The sequence below is a fragment of the Kryptolebias marmoratus genome, linkage group LG5 (genome assembly GCF_001649575.2).
Source record: "Kryptolebias marmoratus isolate JLee-2015 linkage group LG5, ASM164957v2, whole genome shotgun sequence".
Taxonomy (NCBI): domain Eukaryota; kingdom Metazoa; phylum Chordata; class Actinopteri; order Cyprinodontiformes; family Rivulidae; genus Kryptolebias; species Kryptolebias marmoratus.
The window spans coordinates 1,870,259-1,892,332 of record NC_051434.1 but is presented as its reverse complement, the minus strand read 5'-3'; the positions used below and the strand labels follow the sequence as shown (position 1 = coordinate 1,892,332).

At 45.3% G+C, this 22,074-nt stretch overlaps 1 protein-coding gene across 1 annotated transcript in view; it reads left to right on the top strand.

The window, feature by feature from the left end:
- Positions 1–245: 245 nt before the first annotated feature.
- erf (Ets2 repressor factor) overlaps positions 246–22,074 on the top strand; it is a gene marked incomplete in the record, with an annotated part of 27,218 nt that continues 5,389 nt past the window's right edge. The window contains 3 exon segments of the mRNA XM_025002353.2: positions 246–919; positions 16,312–16,546; positions 21,065–21,177. Coding sequence (XP_024858121.1) covers positions 898–919; positions 16,312–16,546; positions 21,065–21,177 — 370 coding nt within the window.

The following is a 22,074-nucleotide window of genomic DNA, read 5'->3' as shown; positions in this document are numbered from 1 at the left end:
ACTAAAAGTTTTAAAAGGCATTTTGACTGATTTTCCTGCTACTTGAGGATGTTTCGCTTCTCTTGCGAGGATATTTGTAATTTCAGACTGAAATAAACGCGAATACAAAAATAAACCAACATTTTCATTGTTTTAGGGTGAAGAAAAGTCCAAAAACCCCATCAGGACAATCATCTGTCTGCGTAGACGATCTTTGAGAGGTAGGCGTTCGGTTCCACGCGCTCTCCCTCCCTCCGTGGGTCCGCGTGGGCGGCCCCGTGCGGCAGGAGGAGAGCGAAACACGACACCCGGGCCGCGTAAGGAGGGCAGGGGGGTGGGCTGAGAGAACACGAAGTGACTGAGTGGAAAAAGAAAAACTCTGATCCGGAGGAAAAAGGGGGGCAGAGCGACACAACCGACTTCAATTCCTCCCGAAAGCTCCGCAGTTGTCCAGCGGAGGATGACGGCGACGGACCGCGGCAGGACTCGGACATGCGACTCGGCAGCAGCGACAGTCGGAGTGAAATTTTGACCCCGCTGCATTCCGCCGCTCCCCCGACCCCGACCAGCGGCAGCGCGGCGACTCCAAACTTTGACCCGGGCTGCTGGGTTTCCCCCTCCGAGAGGCTCCGAACAACTTTTTTTTCCCCCAGCACCAGAGACGCCACGCTCCGAGACGGCGAAAGTTTTTTTTAACCTACCCTCGATAGTTTAACTAAAAACGGACTCAAAGAGACCGAGAGCCGGGTTCTTTTCTCGGGGCAGACTCCGTCCAACAAGCCGCTCTGCGGTGAGACCAACACGGCAGGAAGGAGCAGCGCGTCCCGCCGCGGCTAACTCGGCTAACAGCTACCCGTCTAAAGTTACCACTCGACGGGGAAAAGTGACGGAAGAAGCCCGCCGAAGACTGCAACAAAGATGAAAACCCCGGCAGAGGCGGGTGAGTACATGCTCGCTCATCTTTAACCTAATTTTATTCCGTTTTTTTTTACGGTTTTATCAGTTTTTAACAGATAAAAGCAGCAGCGGTTAGCCTGCTAGCACAAACTCCGCTCCTCCAGGGAAAGTGACCAAATTATGGCGCTTCGAACCGGATCCATGTTGTTGTTCCAGTCGGTTCCGCGGCTCCCCAGCTTTGATTTACCCACTCCTCCACAAACTAAATACACTTCATTTTTATTTTATTTAATTTTTATTTATTTATTTAACATAAAATCAAAGGTATTTACAGTAAGAGCGCTGGAGCGGTTTTCCCGTAGTGGCTCAAGCCTTTCACACATGGCCTGGATTTAAACCGGATTTGAGGGAAAATTAGATCTCGGTGCAGCCACGCTTGTTCTGCGGCCTCCATGGAAACATCTGGGGAAGTTAAACACCAAAAAAATAAAGTTTAAATACATTAAAAACAGCTCGTCCAGCAGAACAAAAAGTGTTGGGAAAGTTGGAGGTTTTGAATCGTCCAACTTTATTGATAAAGGAAGTGACACCAAAATACAATCTTCATTGGATTTTCTGTTTTTTATATCTCAATTCCTCCTTTGTTATCAGGGGTTAATCTTAAACCCATCATGGATAGAAACTGATCACATGATTATCCAAGAAGACGTTTTAAAGACACCTTAGGGATGACTCTCAGCTACTACCACACCGAGTTTCAGCACCGTGTCTCTGAAACTGTCTTTCCTCTTCTCTGAGGTTGGTTGGCTGCGGCGGCCATCTTTTGTCAGGGTTTGCTCCAGAGATTATTCCTTGAAGGTTTCACTCGGAGCCACCCCTATGTTCAGGAGATATTTCGCTAACAGGCAGACGAATGCAGGCAGTTAAAATTCACATTAAAAGCCCCCACCGACATGGTCAAAAAACGGGGTTTCCAAGAGACAAAAACACATTATCACAAGCATCCATCCACTGTTCCTGAGTGACCTTTGACCTCTTGATGTGTAAGAAATGACAACAGGAGCCATAAATGAGAGGAAATGTGTCATTATTCCCCTTTTTGCCATATCTGCTGTTGATATTTTTGGGGTCAGAAGCTAAAAAGTTTGTTTTAAGCGAGTTTTATCAAAGTGAATTGAACATTTTTAAACACCTCTGCTTCAGATTTAAGCTCAGAATTCCTCTCATTTTTTCAGGGACTTTGCTGGTTTCCCTGAAATGATTATAATTTTCCCCCCATTGTGCGTTTAGGTGCTCCTTAAATTCAGTTTAGTCAGAAATTGCTCTGCGGTGCCCCGGGGCGGGCGGGGATCCAGAGCCCATAATGGATGTTTGAAAACAAAAGGGAAGGAACGCCTCGCCGCCACACAACATCGTAATTAGAAGTGTGGCTTTCAGATTTCATTTTGCTGCTTCAGATGGGATTTTATTTCACGGACACCTGAACACGAGACTGATCTTTTACGCTGGGTGGGTTTTAAGGCGCCCAGATTCAAGATGGCCACCAGTTAGCTGCACTAACTATCCAAGGTTTGACCAAAATGGCCACAGCTGTAACCCTGGCGGGTGATATGCATTCTCTCAGGGACTCGAGGCTTTTAATTTTAATTGTAGGGCTTATCCTGAAGCTCAACAGGTGCTGGGATTAATTCACCTTTAAATAAAGTTTGTTTCTGTTGTGAATGAACTCACTCCGGTGCGTCGCTGTCTCCTGAACGCCGTTTCCCCTCCAAACGACTTCCATGATCCCGAGGCTCGGAGTTCAAATCGTTTCCCTTTGGGTCTGAAAGCAGACCGGCTTGTTTTTTACCCACAAGTCTCTGCGTGTTGGTTAGGGATCATCATCTGGTTCAGTTTGGGATCTCATTAATGTTCACGTTTTGCTGAAACAGTTTTCTGTTTTTTTTGGTGGTTCCTGTTTTTCTTTTTACAGTTGAACATTTCCAGCTTTCTTTAGCTTTCAGGGATTAAAGTAAAGCTGAGTCAGAGCTCGAATGGAAGCTGATTTTTTTTTTTTTTACTTCAGCGTTTGAAAAACCTGCTCTGTAGCTTCACTCAGATTTAAAAAAAAAAACAAAACTATAATCTGTAACAAAACAAATACGGGGTCAGCCTCCTCTGTCTTCCTATCAGGAAGTCAGAAGTCTGGCCCCACCAGCTCCTGCTCCGATTTTCCTCCTGCGATCCCCCTTATATCAACAACTCTCCACACGAGAGACGTCACAGCTGCAGGACCGGCGGGCCAGGACCAGAACCCGGCGGGCCTGGGCGCTTTGTGGTGTTTGGTGCAGTGAAAGGAGCCACACGTGAGCAGTTATCCGGTGTTTGGGCTGCTGTGTGTGTGGATTTACCTGACGCTGATGTGGTCGCGGCAGATGAGCGCTTGGTTGCGAGCGGATGACTCATCTCGTAATTACAGGAAGAACAAAGAGTCTTTATGCAGATTTAAATTGCTCTAATAACTCTGGTTGAACCAAAGTTAATGACCCAGATTCCTTCTGTGGTTTGATGGTTTTATCACTACAGGAGTGCTGATAGTCGTGGCGGTGAAGGATCTCACCTGTTTGAACAGAAACGAGCTAACGGCTAGCTCAGAGTAGCACTCCGACCAAAAGGAATAGTCTGGCCATCGTTAGCACCAGGTGAGGCTAACAGCTAGTTTTCTGGTTTATAAAACAACTCTTTCTTTAAAGAACAAACTGGTGTGAAAGAATGCTGCATTAGCTGAACTTTTAGTCCCGTTTTTTTCACACATTCATGTTGTATCGCCGTAATAATTAGCATCGGGGTCAGGCAGTGAATGGCTGAAATAAACAGCCTGTTATGATCGTCGTCTGCACGTCTTCAGGTTAGAAAATAAAAGCTTGTTTATGGATGCAGTTTTCTCACAAAGCCTCAGAGAAGTCAGGTAATAACTGGGCTTCATGTGACCAAAAACTTTCACCAGGAAAAAACCCCCCCAGAAACCTAAATGCTAGCCACAGATTGCACTTTCCTCAGGTTTTCCTCTCATTATGTGGTTTCTGTGAGCGATTAGTTCGACAAAGGTTGACCTGATCACATTCCTGATTACTCCCGAGCCAGGCCCGGGCAAGCAGCGCCTGGAAAAACCTCCGCAAAGTGACGTCAGCGCCTCTCTGATGTGCTGTTAGACGGCGGGCCGGGTCAGCGCCGCTGCCATCGTCTCCTGATGTTACGCCTGGCCCCTTTTCCTGGAAGTGTGTTTGTGCACGGTGGCTCCGGTGACCCACGCCGAGCTTCCACGCCTGGCAACAGGTTGCTCGAGGTGAAGCGATGCTGGCTAAATAAATAAAACTTCAGGCACGGGAAGGCCTGAGTGTTTAGACCCCCACACCTGCAGCTCTATTTATTATTCAAATATAGAAAATCAATGACACGAACGTTATGGCTGCCCTCATAGGAGGGGAAATAATGAAAACATGTTTTCTTATTAATGTCTGAAAAACAACCTCCACACTCTGTAAAACAACATGTTTTATGATAAACCAGGACTTTTTCCATCAATAACAATCAGAGCTTCTCTTGGAAACTTCTAGGAAAAAAAACTCCAAATGAACATCGAGTTCATTTCGTTCTGCTGTTTTTAACCGGGAGGAACAACCGAGAACGGCCTGGTTTAAAGTTTGTCTCTTAAAAGTAAAATAATGGAGCACCTTTAAGGCGGTGTCTCACCGAGCCGATGACTCGCAGGTGTAAGAAAATAAAAGATTTCCTCAGTTTTTGGAAATAACAAGTTGTGCCCAATTCCACAGCAACCCCTTTACGATTTATTCTGCTGAGTTTTGATTTAACCAGCAGTTTATAAAAGTTTTTAAAGGTCCAACGACACGTGACCAGACATCATTCGCTCCTCCTCTCCCGAACCTGAAATAATTCAGCTTTTATCTCGGAAGAAGAAACGATCTTTAGCCTCCAAAAGAATCCCTGAAACCCTTTAAATCTGTTCAGGAACCATGAAAACCGGAGTTTAAAGCACAAACAGGAGTGGATTTTAATTCAAAGCACGTGAATCGTGTCTCCATCGAGCCGCGATGCTCTGATTTTCCACGCTGCTCGCGGCAGCTGTAGAAGATAAAACCGCTACGATTTAACAGTTTACAAGAATAATTAATAAACTGATCATGTTTGAAGGCTTTCTTTGACTTTAAACACGTTAAAACTTGTAAAATGCAGCTGTTGGTTGTAAATATAGGTTCAAGTTTTAACATTTATGAGAGTTTTGTTGTTTGAGTTTCTCTTCGTATGAACTTTAATTTGTGATAATTTAAAAACTGTTGTTTCTCATAAATTAGTTTATTAGTGGCTCAGTTTCTACACTTCGTCCTGAAAGACCAATAAAAGGTCAGGGTGTAAACAAAAACTTGAGAATTAAAAGCGCCGACACCTTTTGTTTTTTGATCTCTAAGTATTTATGACTGAGTGAATCTGTTGGTCCTGTGGGATCCGACCCCCTTTCACCCCCACAGAACCGGGACAGATAAAAACAGCAGAACCGGTCGAGCGGAACCACAGATTTGCCTCGGCGAGCAGATAAAAGACTGATCTGTGTGGAACACCTGACAGGATGCCCAGCTTCCCGCCTCAGCGTTCCTGAGTCCGTTCTGCGTGAGCCCGGCGCTCCGGCAGCCATTAATCAGCCTTCACGCCTAAACAGATTCACCCTGTTTGTCTGACTTTACGCCTCAGACCGAGGAGGTGGGTCTGTGTTGTCTGGAGCTTTCCCAACTTCAGGAGGTGTTATGGCTATCACCGAGCTCTGTGTGGTCCTCCGTGTTGCTGTTGGAGCGAGGCGGTTTTAATCTGCGGCCAGCGGGAATGTTGTCGTGACCCACGGTGGGTGGCAGCCGCTTCAAGTTCCCTGAAGAAACGGCAGCTTTGACACCACTTCATCCATTCATCGGCCGCAGAACGCCAAAATGTTCTGCTGAAGGGAAGCTGGAACCGAGCCGTTAAAATGAGCACCGTAGCTAAAACCAGCAAAACAGGAGCTGAAATGAAAAGAAAACAGATGCTAAGAGGAGCAGATCTGTGGCTGAATGGTAGCCGAAAGCAGCACTAAAAAGATCTGAATGTGTTTTTACTTTGAATAAAAAGTATAAAAGTTCAGGCGTTAAAATCCTGCAGATTTAATTTATCCTGGGCTGCTGCAGAACAAACTGGGTGTTTTTTTTTAAAGACCTAGGCCTTTCCTGCGCCGACCCCTCATTGGCACCGCACCTGCATTTTAAACTCCCGCCGTCTTGTTTTTATAAATCCACGCAGCATTTTGTCACCGCTTCAACCTTCAGTAGTTTAAACTCAACCAAACTGTGGGAATATTCTCTTTTTTTTAAACACGTCTCTGTTCGTATGTTTTGCTTACATCAGGAGTAAGAAATGTACGAACATTGATTCAGGTGGCTTTTCGTTGCTTTGGACGCGTCCCAAATGAAGGTTTTAGGAGCAGACAGGGACACTTTGTTCACACCCCTCAACATTTGTGGTCTCCCGCCTCGCTGGCCACCCCCAGGCTTACGTCCAGTAAATGAAAACTAGAAACCCAGTCTTAGAACCAGATAAATGCCCTGAATTTACCTGAAGGCTAGCTAAATGCTACTTTAAGGCTAAAAGCTAAAACTACTGAAAGAAGAGAAAACCGGAGCCAATAAACTGAAGCAGACTTTAAAGAGGAGCTGGAGAGATCTTATATAATTAAATATTTGTAAATAAAGTTAAATGAATGAGCCGAGCGGCTGAAACAGCACAAAGAAAAATAATAAAGAGTGAATGATTAGGTGTTTTTTAACAAATAAAACATCAAGTTGAGGATTTATTTATAGCCGCTTCAAAGGTGGGTCGTAAAGTTCGGCGGCGATAAGATCGACGCCTTCGTTTCGGGTCAAACCGGCGAGTTTTCTCTGCAGCAATAAAACAAACAAACAAACAAAGTTTGTTGTTGTTTTCAGCCTGCAGAGTCAGACGTGAGAATCTGTTAATCTCTCAGACTGTCCGGACCCCCCACGCGCCATGAAAGGGGGGGCGATATCTGGGTTGAATTAACGCGCGCGCTCTCCGACACACTCTTTTAATTTTCTTGCTGCAGCCTGTGAGCGTGTTGCGCTCGTTTGGGCTGCCGTCTCCCTGCGGTGACGCCGGCGTGCCTCCGCCTTTAATGTTTTTACACGAGCAGCCAGCCGCTCTGTCTGCGCTCCAGAGCATCCAGAGAGAGAGGAATTAAGACTGCGGCGCCTTTGTGCCACAGAGGGAGGACTGGCGAGCGCAGACGGCACGCGGCGCAGAAAGTCCCGTGTTTCTGACATGTTCTGACACACTCCTCCGGAGAGGACCGCCGTCGCCCGGGTTGTTCTGGAAGCCACAAGTGGCAGATAAATTACCCGAGCCGGTTCTGGAGAGTGGCAGGTCAGAACCGCTGGAACATTTCCACGTGTTGGCGGCGAGAAGAGACGTGAAAACCCCCCGGAGAGGTCTCGTCTCTGGCTGACGTCCAGGAGGAATTTAAAGTTGATTAGTTGGGAATGTTTTCCAGATTGATCCAATCAACCAGACTTCCCAGAAATATCACGCAGACACCCCCGGCGTGACGCTCACACCACTACAGCTGCTTCCATTTGGCGTCCTCCGTCATCGCCCGCCGCTGAGAGGCGGACGGTGACGTTTTCGCCCGTGTCTGCGGCTTTCAATGAAACGTTCAGAAAGACAGTCAGTCCAATTCAAGATGGCCGCCACAGCAAACCGACATAAGACACAAAACCGACTCAGTTTTACAGATCTTGACCTGAGATTTGGTGTGGTAGTAGCTGAGAGTCATTCTGAACACAGCCGTATTTCACAGGTTTAAAGATGGCGGGCGATCGTTTCTTACAGCGCTGCCATCGCTCAGCCGGCTGTACGGTGACCACTTCCTGTTTGCGAGCTCGTGTGGTGTAATTTTGAGCCGCGGTGTCAGAAAAGCTTTTAGCGAGATCACGTAACACGCTTCCTGTGATAATCGTTGACCTTTCCTCGGCACTTGATGCTTAAAGATCTGATATCATCACAGCGTGACTAACATGAGATTTATTTGTCTTTGGTTGGAGGTGCTTTTGTTCTGGAGTTTCATTAAATACTTCTCTGCTCCTGAGTCATCAAACCACATTATATCACTTTCTCTTCAAGCCGGGTTTATTAGCGCTCAGGTACCGCTAAATAAATGTGGTTTAGTCGTGTTTCTGTGGTCGATTCTTTATCTGAAATTGAAAGTAATCGTTGAACGTAGAGCTGATTATCGTTTGGAGTCACCCGGATTTAACTAATCGATTAATTGAAATGCAGAAATGGTTGTAATATTAAAGGAAGTCAATGAAAACTATGAAATTAAACATAAGGTTTTCCAGAACTGTAATAAATGCTGCGGTTTAAAAGAAGTTACTTTGGTAGTTTTCCCAATTCACTGACACATAATTTTAAAATGCGGGTACGCGCTCAGTGTAAACAAAAGTCACCTGGTTGACCTGCGTCGGGCCGGCCGCTGTCTGTAGGTAAACAAACATGGCCGAATCGGACGAGCGTAGAGTCGTCTCATCGGATTTTCAGCTTTCAGACTTTACTCAACAAATCCAGACATATTCCTGACCGGTCTTTGTAAACTAATATAAGAAGGAGAAAGTTCAGTTGAACGGTTCTGTAATTCTACGAGTATTTTTTAATGAATTAACTCTAAATGTTGTGTAGAAAGTCCTGAATCATCTGGTAGAACTCAATCGTTCCTCCCGTTCATACAACCTTCTGCTGAGATGACCGTTCTTAGTTTTTAATTACCTAACTCCTTATTTTTTATTTTGTCATCCAGTGATGACAGGATCCTCTGCCTCGTGCTGAACGAGTGATTCCTAATGTTGCCGTGAAACTTTCCCCAGGAAGGAAAAATGCGCTCCGAATCCGACTAAATCAGGATCAGATCTGCAGATCGCCGTCTTCTATCAGACTTTGGCACCACCGAGTAATAAAAGTCGGTGGGATTTCTCCTCTGGCTCTCACTGACGGTTTTCTGACTTCAGGGGAATTATGATACCTTCGCAGTTAATTTCAAGTAGAAATGCAGAAGAAAAAACAAAAAACGGGGCTTTATTGCGCTTCTGTCGGTCGATCTAATGGAGAGTGGAGCCCGTTTGTCTGTGGGGAAAAGAAAACAGCCTTATTGGAAAAGAAAAGGTTGGGCTAGTTTAACAGGAAGATGACATTTGATTGGCAGAGAAGAAGAATGAGTCATTCATCCATCTCATTGGATTTAAAGCTGTAAAACTATTCTGGGCTGTGGCAACACGCGTGTGCGCCCGTGTGGTTTTTCTGTGCATGTATGCATCCACACTCGTGTTCACATGGTTAAATCTGATAGCTGAAGTCACTAAAATTAGCGGTGTTGGCTTTGCTGCTCTGTGTGTGTGTGTGTGTTGGAGAAAAATGAAAGTCGTCTGAACAAACCACAACACAGAAGCCAGATTTCAGATTTAAAAGCAGATATTTCTTCCCTCTGAAGAGAAACCACCACTCGACAGATTGTTCCAGTTGCTCTGTGGCTTCTGTCGGTTTCTGAAAACTTGACCTAAAAAAAGTTGGGTTTGAGTTTGTGAGACGTTCGATTCCTTGTATCACCTGACTGGATGTTTAACCCCCGCGGAGACCAGCCGATTACTGGTTTCAAAGTAAACCACAGCGTTAAACCGTCACGGCGTCAAAACCACTGAAGGTTTTATCTGGAGGCAACATCATCCTGTGTCTTTTTATTAAAATACAGCAGAACAAAACAAATAAAATGTTATTTTCTGCTCAGGGTTCTCCTCCTGTCCTCGGTTGTGTTGGTGTTTCTAACATTTCACACCTTTTCTGCTTTAATTTTATGTTTTTGTGTGTTTTGGATTAACGTCAACCGTAGAAAATGGGCGGAGCTTCCCCTCGGATCGGCTCTGACCCGAGACTAAAACGTTTGTTTGGGATCAGGTTTTGTTGTGATTCAGTTCGATACGATGAGTAAAACTCAAGCTAGGTTCTGTCGACAGAACAGGTGAGGATTGATGTTTTAGGAGCCGTCAGATTGTTGTTTACTAAGGTGTTACGGGTCGGGAACGAGACGAGATTTCTTCTCTCCTGTCAGGATTCTCATGAATCTCTTCAGACCTCAGACTAATGAGAGGTTCAAACTTTTATTTTCTCAGCTTCTCAGTTGTTAAACCACAGTTTGAGCTCGGAGTTAAATCTGTTCTGGTTTCAACAGAGACTCTTCTCCTCAGCACGTAGCTGCAGAGGAAGCTGCCTGCACAATGCATGGTTCTAAAGCCTGCCACGTTTGTTCAAACTGCTGCCAAACAAATGGTTTAAAGCAGGGGTGTCGAGGTGCCGCCTGATTCAAACGGTTTAATCACCTCCTCACCAAACCACCAGGTTCTCCAGAAGAACGTCCATTTAAAGCAGGAACACGTCTAAATCCTGCAGGAGAGCGCCCCCCTGAGGAACGGAGTACTAGATCCGATAGATATCTAGAGATCCCGTCACTCCTGAAATGTTTACGACTGTAAAGAGTTTTGTTCTCATCTTCGTCTGTAATATGCCGGGACAGCCAGGAGCTCATCGGAGGGAAATAATCTGCAGGGTTGTCGTTTTCTGGAAGGAGGACGTGCTCGGGCGTGTTTCGGCGCACGTGTACATGCATGTATGTTGTTCCTTCTCTGGGAAGTGATAAGCCTGCAGCCTTGGATTAGGAGACACGCTCTTCAGCTCTGAGATCATCACTGATGTGATTGTTCAGGATTTTTGTTTCTCATTAACACTCCAGTAATGAGACGTTCCTGTGAAAACTTTTTTTTTTTTGTTTTCCACCCACTGATAATTACAAGTTTTAATTAGATTGGAAATATGCAGAAATCAGAACAGCTGTGTGGCCGTAAATTGTTTTCTGAAAGCTGCAGGGGTTTCCCCCCTCTTTTTCTTTTTTTAAAAACAGAATAACGAGCGGCTTTAAAACCTCAACCAACACATACATGAAACTGATCCCGAGCCAGCTGAGTCACAGCGTTGGCCGCCCTCGGGGTGTTTCTGTCTGACGAGACTCGAGCATCTTTGTGTCACCTGTCGCAAATTTACTGTGACCAGGTTAGCATCTTAAACTCATATTTAGGCTGAAATAATAAATCAGGACTTATTCTGTCCATCTAAATGTTTAATTTGTCTTCAGTCTGCAGGAAACATCTTTGAATACATTTATTTTTTGTTTTCCATCAACACATTTGTTATAAATACTGGAGTTTTCTCTTCTCTCATGTCAGTTTAATAGATATTATCTTTTCCATGTATATAATCATCTGAGAGGTTACCACAATACAATAAATCAACGTTTTCAGGTAAATCCTGTCCTGAAACCTTTCCTGATTCCCTCCTTTTTATCTGGACGTGTCCACATTATACGGCTGTAGCAGATATTGGTGGTTCCACACGTGGAAAGCTCTGGATGGGAGATTTCCTGCAGCTGAAAATGTGAACGTTTTCTCTCGTATGGAGTCTCCTCGGGTCACAGCCCAGTGAGATAAAACCTTAAACACTGAGACCAAACAGAACCTGTGGCTCGATCTGAGGAATCCTCGCTCCTCTTCGTTTAAAACTCGATATCAACACAAAGTTCTGAGCTTTTTAGTTTTTATTGCTTCATGTTTGTCTCCTAGCATCATCTCTGTATTTGTAATCGAACCTCTCAGGCGTATACCGTGGTCTGATAACGTTTCTTCGAGTCGGACTTTAAAACTTCATGGAGCTGAAGGATCACCTGAAACCTGAAGGTCCAGACTCTTCTCCCTCTTCCTCATCCCGTCGTCTTCCTCCCACTCCTCCCTGGATCTAAGCCAGCGGCTCCTCGGATCTGAACGCCATCCTGTGAGGGTAATTATGAGCTCAGCTTGGCGAGGAGCGGATCGTTTTTAAACACAGCTCTGAGGCTCAGACCTCCTCATTAAAGCCGTGTTGGACGGTGTTTTCTGACTCCAGCGTGGCGAAGGGATGGTTAACATTGCAGGATAAACACAGAAAGAACGAGTGCGATTAATAGATCATTATATGGTTTAGAAAATTAAACTTTTTTGCAAGAATCTGACTTTCCATTTAGCGGAGATTCCCCGTTTCCTGTCCTGATCCCGTCCCAGATAAACCCATCCAGCCCGAAGCGCTTCGCTCGCCGTGGGACCATTACCCCCGCAGACAGACGCTCGCCGACCTTTTCCAGAGGCTAAATTTAGACCCGTCGAAGAATAGGAGGAAGGGAGGGAGAAATAAATGGCGGATAGATGGATAGATGGAATGTTACAGAAAGTGCTGTGTTTGGTCTCAGACCTGCTGGACAATAACCCAGAGATGGTTATCGGCCGCCGCGAGCGCCGTTCCAGCTGCTGTGACGTCAGACGTGCTGAGAAAAGCAGGCCTGCGTGTTAAACCTGCTCGCTCGCTGATTGCTGCTGCAGATGGCGTGTTTCTCTTGGATCGGGGAATGCAGGTGGCTCCGGACTGCAGACTAATAGTAAATTAGTTTTTGTGCTTAGCTTCTGGCTATAAATAGAAGCCAGGAAGGCCTGAAATGCTGCGTTTCACCTCAACCTGACTGCAGGAAATTCTTCCTGTCTGGAGGAAAGTTTGCCAGATTGTCTGAAAACTTAACTTATCAGCCATAACCTGATATGTGTCGTGTTGCACGTGGTTCTTTGGTGCACATCACTGAGAGAAGATGGACGTAACGATGCTCCAGTTCTGGTTTAATTTGGTTTGTCTCTCACAGGACTACAATTAACAGAAATCTAAATATTATTTTGTGTAATTTCTTGTTAAATGGAGCATTTGACTCACTGTTTATAGTGAAATGTTATTAAGTTTTCTTTCTGTCACAGTTATTATCCTCGAAATGATTAAACGGGGATTTGAATAATGACATATCTGCTTTTAAACCAGCTCCCTTTAACATTTTATCTTTTTTCTTTTGCCTTTTTCAAAGCATGTAGGTTCGTCAAATCACAGGAAATTCAGCTCTTTCTTTTAATTAAATTAAATAATATTACAGCCGGGTCCAAGGTTGTATTTGAGGAGGAAACAACAAACAAACCAACAGAACCGTGGCTTCGTTGGTTTTATTTTCCACCTGAATGATGCTGTGACGTACGCAGGAGCACAGTAAAACAAGATTATTTTAGTAAAACAAAGATTAAATTATCACTTCTGTCTTTTATTCGTGTCGTTAGCGCCGTTAGATCGAGCGTTCCCAAACTTTTTAGCTTCTGACCCCAAAGTCACAAACGATGCTAAAAACGTAGATCTAATTAAACCCATTTCTGATTGTTTTTATCGTTTGTAAGCACTGTAGTGGAAATATGCACATACAGCTGTCTGAGGTGAAGTAAAGCCGACCTCTGACCAGTGTTTTCCAACAGGCGGCCATGTTTTCCATTCAGACCCGACGTGTCGACAGACGGGTCAAAAGCTCCAAAACGACTTTTAATCCGTTCTGCCTGAGGAAAACAGAAGGAAACCCTCAGCAGATATTCATCCTGTTAAAAGTCTCCTTCCTTCATTAAAGCTACACACAGACGGGCTGGTACCGACCCGACGTGGTGCATTTACTGACCGGGGGAAATCCTAACACCAGTCAAGGTTTATTGTTTATTGTCGTCGGAGCCACCTGTAGCATCACCTGTGCGGTCTGAGTTAACCTCAGACTCGTCTTCAGTCCCGCCGTGGTTAAAGTCGGGTCCTGAAAGCGTCCTGCGTCTGGATCTGCACCCAAACCCCAAACTTTTTTATTTTTTTTCTTTCTGTTACGGAGTCATGTTTTGTCTCGTTTGTCGTGACTCCCGCCATTTATTTTTAGCGCTGAAAGCCTTTGTTGCTAGGAGACGGCTTGTCTTAAGAGAGGCTGGGCGAAGGAGGGAAAGTATGAAAGAGGAGAAGAAAGAAATGGCCTCGTTGTTGAGGGGGAGAAACGACAAAACGAGCGAGCCTATGAGTCAGCGGGGACATCTGCGGCGCACACGCAGTGGGCATGGTTGCTATTCCTGCGTTCTGTCTGTGCGCTCCGTTTGCCCACGCACGAACCCGCTTACCTCTCCACGCTAACCTGTGGCGTGGAGCCGTGTGAGAGAGGGCTATTGGCTCACCTGCCGGCTGCGGAGGTGCCTCGGCTCGCGCTGCATTCTGGGAACTGTGCCGTCCTCCAACAATCAACGCTGCACCCCGTTATTTTGCGGCGCGCTGTGTCACAGTAACTAACCTGTCCTCGGAGACAAGAGTCTTATTGTCTGGAGTATGAATCATATGTTTCGACCAAATTAGTAATCTGCTTCCAAAGAGCTGTTCGCAGCCAGCTCGTCTGTCCTCTTGGCTTTCTCTGCGAGCGCAACAGGAGATCAGATAGCAGCTTGTGGTTTGTTAGTCATCGGGAGCGGGCCTGTTTTTCTGGATTTAAGATGCTTTTTTTTGTAAGATTTTAATGTGTATTAGCTGGCACTTGGAGGAAAAACTCAGGGGAGGGCTGAAGAAAGCGAGCGTCTGCACCTTTTGGAGATGGTTATCAAAAGAAACGCCGAAGGCTGAATCCCTTCTCCCCCCCTTCCCCCTGTACGTTTCATGTCGGAGGGGCGTAGGGCCTGTTTCCTGTTACACACATTTCATGGCGTTTTATCAAGAGAACAGTTTAAACTATCTTTGTCGCAGGAACAACCGTATTTGATGGTTATTGCCTCGAAATGATGTCACAATATCCAAGAAATGAAAAGGAAGGATTGTTTTCCTGTGAGCTGCAGGAATTTGCTTCTCACTCAGTTTTCTCCAGGAAACTTTATTAAAGTAACTGAATATTCACTGAAGTAACTGAAATGATACAATGCCCTCATCTGATCTGTTAGAGCTCAAAGTACGAGTTAAGGATGACTCTCAGCTACAACTCGGGACATGCATTTAAAGCCAGAACACTTGAGTCTTTAATAAACCTGCTCTCTCTTTGGATTTGTCTGGTAATTATTTAAGTTTTCTTTGCATATTTGACCCCTCTGCTCCGGTTTAAGACCACTTCGCAGCGAGTCTTTCTGGTCATTTACTCGATGCGGAGCAGATTATTGTAGCACAACAACAACCTTTAAAAGCAGAGAAAGCATCTTAACGAGCTGCTTCCTGGTTTGGGTCCGTCGTCCCGTCGTTCCATCGTTCACCTTCAGACTCGAATAACTTTGATAAACCCCCGAAAGCCACCTGTTGCATTTTTCACGTGAATTTTGTCGCTTCCCTTTTCGGTTTCAGTTTGTGTTTTCACTTTCGAGCTGAAAGCTTGGCCTCGGCCTTCCCGGCTGTGTTTGTCGCCGTCTGTGGACTCAGAGCTGCACTTTACCTGCTCGATAATGGATTTCCATGACTCACTCAGACTACCTTTACACCTGCTAATAAAACACAATCTGTATCTGGATAAGAGAGGAAGTTCTCTGCGCTTGCAGAGCTTATTTTTCAGTTTTCAGTAGACTTATTACTGACCCACTTTGTCTTAAAAAAATGGCTTCAAATGCAGACTTTTTTCCTTCTTTATTCTGCAGGATTCAAAGCAGCTCTTCCTATAAAACCCTGATAATTTCTTTTCCCGATAAAGGCAGTTTTATTTGGGTTGCAGACGCAGCAGCATATGTTTGGCATCACGTCCAGTTTACCGGCTCTGTGCTCTTTTATTGGGGTTGTTTCTCTGTGTTTTTGTAAGTTTTTATAGAGCTTCCCCGAAGGGTTTTCCTATCAAACGTTGACGGGGGCAATAAAGGATCAAAGGAATAAACATTTAGCTGTGAAATATGTCAGAATATTGGTTCCATCGGATCCTGATAACGACCTACACGCGTTCGCCGTGGAGACGCGGCGGGCTGCAGGGTGTGGGAAACCAGTTGTAACTTTGGTATTTAGGCTAACGTGTTTCTTTACAGTCTTACACAAACAGAATTCAGCATTGTTATATTGCGCCCATATGTTTCCCAGCCTCGCTCGGCTTTCTCAGCCTGATTGCCAGGGCACATCTGGTCCTAATAAGGTGTGTGTGAACGTGTGTGTGGGAGGTTGTGCCTTCGCTCTTCAGCCTCGCAGTCTGGTGTTGAGTCTTCTGCTCGCCAGATCACAAAAGCTATACTTTGACTTTTGTATAATGGCGTGTGTGCTCCTCTGATGGTAGTTATCGCGCCGTATCTTGTGTTTTGTCTGCTCGTGTTTCAAGGTCTGATAATCTTTAAAAACAGTGCCGATTCTCCAGCTTTGATGCTGATAGCGGGGATAGTTTGGTGTGACCGCCGTCTGTGGGAAAAAACGAAGCGTTTAACCCCGAGTTATACTGTCTCACCTGAACAGGGTTTGCCTTTCCAGAATGGGCCTACAAGCCGGAGTCGAGCCCGGGCTCCAGGCAGATCCAGCTGTGGCACTTCATCCTGGAGCTGCTGAGGAAGCAGGAGTACAACGACGTCATCGCCTGGCAGGGGGACTACGGCGAGTTCGTCATCAAGGACCCGGACGAGGTGGCCCGGCTGTGGGGGGCCAGGAAGTGCAAACCGCAGATGAACTACGACAAGCTCAGCCGAGCTCTGAGGTGAACCCATCAAACACAAACCTGCAGAAACTATCCCCCTCCCTGTGACGCATTCTTCCCATAAACTCACTTTTAACATTTTATTCCTCGCCAAAGTTTACTCTGCCGGCTCGGTTTTCATCTCTTTGTTTGACTTTCTGCAAAATGAACACAAGTTCCCTTTAAAGAGCTGAACATGAGATTAAACTGAGCTTTTAATGTTGGAATAATAGTAGTTTAATCACAGCTCACAGCCTTTTCTTTCCTCTTTGGTTAAAATATGTAACAAATATAGTTACCATTCGAGCTGTGGGTCATGGTTCAGTAATAATAATGTTATTAAAACACCCCATTTTATGTGTTTAAAGACTCGTTGTTAAAGTCAGACACTAATATAAGCTCAGATCTGTCCCAACGCTTCTTAAATTATAAAAAATATGAAATAAATAAGCTTAAATTAAAAGAAAAAAGATTCAAGTCTGGTTAATTTTTGAGTTATTGAACCAAAAACAGTTATATTATATATTCATAAATAAATGAAGCACACGTGAGCTGTTAGTGTTTCCATCGGTTTGGAAGTTGGAAGCGTTAATCCAAACCGGACCGTGCGTCTGTGCGGCGTGCTGAAACTCCACGGCGAAACACACACCTTCACCCACCGAGGAGCAACATGTGGGACGCTGCAGAGTTTTATTTAGACATCTCACACACACACACATCGTTGTTGCCTCCCATGCTGTAGTTACACTGCCTCATCATCACACACACACACACACACACACCTCAGCACTCCTCCGGCCCATCTGCCCCGTCTGCTCGTGACTTTTTTCCTAAAAAGTCTGAATGTTTCAGTTTTTTTGTTCTCAGATTTATCAACAGAATTCAGTCGTTTCAGGTAAAAGTTTAAATAAACTGAAAAAAATAAATAAATCTGTAAAAAAAAAAACCAACAACATTAAAATACTGAATGGCTGCTGAAACTTCCTGTTGGAGGTTAAAAAAGAAAAGAAAACCAGCTGTTAGGATAAAAACAACTAAAATCAAGAAGCTAAAGGTATCAGAAGGATGGCGAGGAGCTAAAAGTAGCTAAGGGTAACTAGAAGCTAAACCTAGCTAAGGGTGGCTCGAAGCTAAATGTAGCTAAAGGTGGCTAGAGGCTAAACGTAGCTAAGGGTGGCTAGAAGCTAAAAGTAGCTCAGGGTAACTAGAAGCTAAACGTAGCTAAGGGTAACTAGAAGCTAAACGTAGCTAAGGGTAACTAGAAGCTAAACGTAGCTAAGGGTGGCTAGAAGCTAAAAGTAGCTAAAGGTGGCTAGAGGCTAAACGTAGCTAAGGGTGGCTAGAAGCTAAATGTAGCTAAAGGTGGCTAGAGGCTAAATGTAGCTAAGGGTGGCTAGAAGCTAAATGTAGCTAAAGGTGGCTAGAGGCTAAACGTATCTAACGATGGCTAAAAGCTAAAAGTAGCCGTAGGGTAGATGTTAAGGCTGAACTCAGCTTTAAGCTCGTCCATCTTTTATTCTGAGGTTTCAATGATCAGAAACTCGATCTGATTATTTTTCCAACCTCAGCCGAACGTTCTTCGGCTGCTGAGAAGAGAATCTGATGCTGTTTCCAGCGGTGAACGGCTCCTAACTGAAGAAGCTTCTCTTCTTCTCTGCTCGACGCTGCTGCAGGACGTCGGTGTTCCTTCACAGAATTCCTCTGAGCTGTGGCTGCCATCTTGAATTGGGTTGAACGCGATGGTTGTAGATTAGGTTTGAAGCGGAACAAACACACGGACTCAAACATGGCCGGTAACGCAGTGAGCTGTGCCCACTCTTGCGGCGCCGTGACGCAGAGCTGATCACAGAGGTGTGACATGACGGCGTGCGCGCTCGCTGCTTCGATGACGTCGCTCGCACAGATCTCCTGGCGGCTGCTTGTGCTCCAGCTGACGGTGTGGGAGTTGGTTCCTTTCAGAAGAGGCCCTTCAGTCTTTGAATGAGCTCCTGCCCCACTTCTCCTCCTTTGTACCCGACTCCCGTGACTAATATTCTGTTCACGCTGGATCCAGCTTGACCGCGATGACTCACAGCCCTGATTGTGTGTTTTTTGTGTAACTGTTCCCCGTAATCTGACAGATTGTTGGAAGTGAGCCTCGTGACGATCCTGCCCTCCTCTTTATGTTTGAATCGTTATTATTTAAAGAGCCAGCGTTCCTTATCGTATCGCCAGGGTTTCAAATCAAGATGGCCGCTACAGGCACATCTCAGCTCAGAGTGTGCGTTTAGGATGACTCCGAGACACCAAAAAATTAGCTGTGGCGACCATTTTGATTTAGATGTTCATCCAATGATGACTTTCTAAAAGCTTCATTTAAATCCAGATATTTTGCTAACAGACAGAGTTGCTCTCGCTCGATTGGCTCAGGCTCTACGTTTGCCATGACTCTCAGCTACTACCACGCCAGGTGTGTGTAAAATCTGCTGAGGCGGCCATCTTGCAGGCATAGATGTTTATCTGTTGGGACTTTCTGAGTTTGGCTCAAATCCAGACAAACAAACAAAACAAAGATTAAAAAAATGTGTTTTTGTGAATGCATGGCTCCCATGTGACATCACACTTCAGGACACGCCCCCTTTCATGTCGGGTTAAAGGATGCTGTGACCCCGCAGACGGTTTGGCAGGGCGCAGGAAACGTGGAGAACCTGAAACGGCGGCGACCATCGACTTCGAGGATCAGCCTTCGAATGCGTCCAGGATCTGCTCGCTTCATGATTCAGAACGATAACTCTGCTAACGTCACGGTTAAAGAGTTAAATTAACCCGACGACAAAAAGAAGGTTACAGCTGCCATTTTAGGTCCGGTTCTGATCCATAAACACGCTGTAGACGAGTCAGTCAGCAGTTATTCTTATTAACCTGGAGAGTTCAGACATCTTTTATAAATCCGTTAAAACGCTGATTTTATGAGTCTGTCGCTTTCAGGCCTCGTAGCTCCTCCGTGGCGTCGGCCATGATGGCCCCGAGGGCCGCCGTCCCGCATGTTCCCCTCGCTCCTCTGCTCCAACACCTGACAGCGGCCATCTTCTGCATATCTTTCTCTGCACAATGGCCAGGAGTCAGTAAATATCCGACTTGGGCCAGCCGTGTATAAAGCATTGATCTTAGTTGATGATGCACATCAGGAGTGGGGCAGTTACACAACCTGTTTACTTCGGCCTTTTGTTGCTGCAGGAAGCTGCCAACAAAAGGCTCATCAGCTTTCCAGAAATCCATATTTTTCAGAGTTAAATGAGCCTCCTGCGCCTGATGTCCCTGGAAACGATGCGCAGCGTCCGGTCGCGGCTGAATGGGCCGCAGCTTTTTTTTTTTCTGTGTAAAGAAATATGAATGTCTGCCGGTGAGTCACGCAGAGCCGTTTTGTTGCCTTTTCAGACGAGCTGTCAGCAGCTGCCTATTCACTCCTTTACATCGGTGACTAATGAAGCCGCCGCCTGAATGGACGCCTCCCCCCCCGCACAGGGATAGGGTTTCTGATTGTGCCGTGAAAAGTAAAAGTGCAGCGGATGTTGCCCTTCTTCAGCCTGTTGTTAGCTGATGAATCAGATGAATCATGACAGAAAACACAGGTCCAGGTTCTGAAACGGTGCTGTGAGCTCAGAGATGGAGGACCAGCTGCCTCCGCCCGTCCTGGGTGGGAAACATGACGTCTGAATACAGATGTAGATTTAAATGACCGCAGACGGCTCAGAACGCTTCTGGGAAACGTTTGCAAAGACCAGAAACTCCTGATGGAGGGACTCAAAGCTCCGTTCTTCTTTCCCTCCTCCGAACGCAGTCCGTTCTGCCCGCCGCCGTCGCACCGGCGCCCTCTGGTGACGAGGAGCGATTACAGCTACGCCGGACGGCGTCTCGGTCCCGGTGTGAAATGTTTTAAGAAAGTTCCTGACCGGCTTTCATGTCGGGAAATTTCACAAACTTAAACGCCTCGTTAGGCCTGAAAAGTGTCACGGATTTAGAGTTTAATTTTAGTTTTCCTGCTGCAGACTTATTTTATCTTTAATGTCATCCTAACGTTGTACTGTTGTCCCTGATCCAGCCCAACAGGAGCATCAGATGTTTTAAAAACCAACATTTCAGCTTCACATCAGGTTTTGTAAATTAGTTACCAGGGAGCTTATCTCGTGTGCAGTTCGCCAAAATATTGCAAAATAAAGATTTTTAACCTTCAAACTAAGACAACAAACAAACAGCGTTCGCTTTGAACGTTCGGTTCGGTTTAATTTTTAATATTTCTTGGAGGTTTGTCGACTCCGGTTTCAGTCCTGCTCATCGATCAGTGTGAACTCTGCTCCTGCCTGTTAAATAATCTAATGATGCTGAAGGCACCAGCTTGTTAATAATTACAGAAGATGACAACTTCAGGTTTCAGGCCTTAAATTAATCTTAATTCACATTAGGTTAGCCCTCCTCTTACAGCAGTGTTGCTAAACGATCTGTGGATATTTAAACTGCAGGTTTTTGTTTTTAATTTTAAGCTTCCTGTCCTGTTTTCAGATATTACTACAACAAGAGGATCCTCCACAAGACCAAAGGGAAGAGGTTCACCTACAAGTTCAACTTCAACAAACTGGTGCTCGTCAATTACCCCTTCATCGACATGGGCTCAGGTGTGTGCACACCTGAACCGGGCTTTGAAGCTTTGTTTTGTTTCTAAATGTCCCGATGAACACGATGCTATGAAGCTTTCAGTGTTAAGTTAGCATCTGTGCCTCAGTTTTTATTTAAACCTAACTTTACCAGCTGCTTCCTGGTGTTTTATTCCTAAATTTTACCATTATTGAAACCTGAAATGCCTCTTTAATCGCTCTGTAAGCTTTATGAATCATCTTCAGGCTTTAATGAAGGAAATCTAACCCGAGCCTCAGGTGACCTCTGAACCCTAAGAGTTCGCTGAAGTTAGCCCAGTAAATTTTGGTTTGGGGCGGTTTGTGCAAACGTGTCTTAAAGTTTAATTCCGAGTGAAAATTTATACAATTTCTCCTAATTTTGTCTCCAGGAGCCGCAGCCCGATTAGAGGCGGCTCTTAGATTATAACCTGAGCTCGAACCCAGAGTTTCAGCTGCTTCTGTTCTGTTTAACTCTTCACAGTCGACGGACGCGCCGGTGCGTCCAAGTCACATGACCAGTTTAAAACGCTCTAGCGGGAAAGATCCGCCCTCTCAAACACTTTGTTTTAATCTGTCTCGAAAGTCCAGACTTCAAGCTTTACACCAGTTTTTTAAATCATCTCGATAGGCCAAGGAAAACCAGAGTTATGAGAAATTATTCCCGACAGATATATATTTTTAAAAAAATCATCATATTTTCAGCGCGTTAGAGCGAGAAGCGCCAAAATAGGTAGAAAACTCCCCCATCCTCCGTCCGATCTCACCCCCAACCCAGCCGAATGAAAAAACAGCCCCTTCTCTCCAATCTGACGGAGGCTCAACGTTTTCTGTCAAGCGACCAAAAATCTACAGTAAAAAGAAGAAAGAGGCGCAAAAATTGAAGTAAGTTCGGCGGCG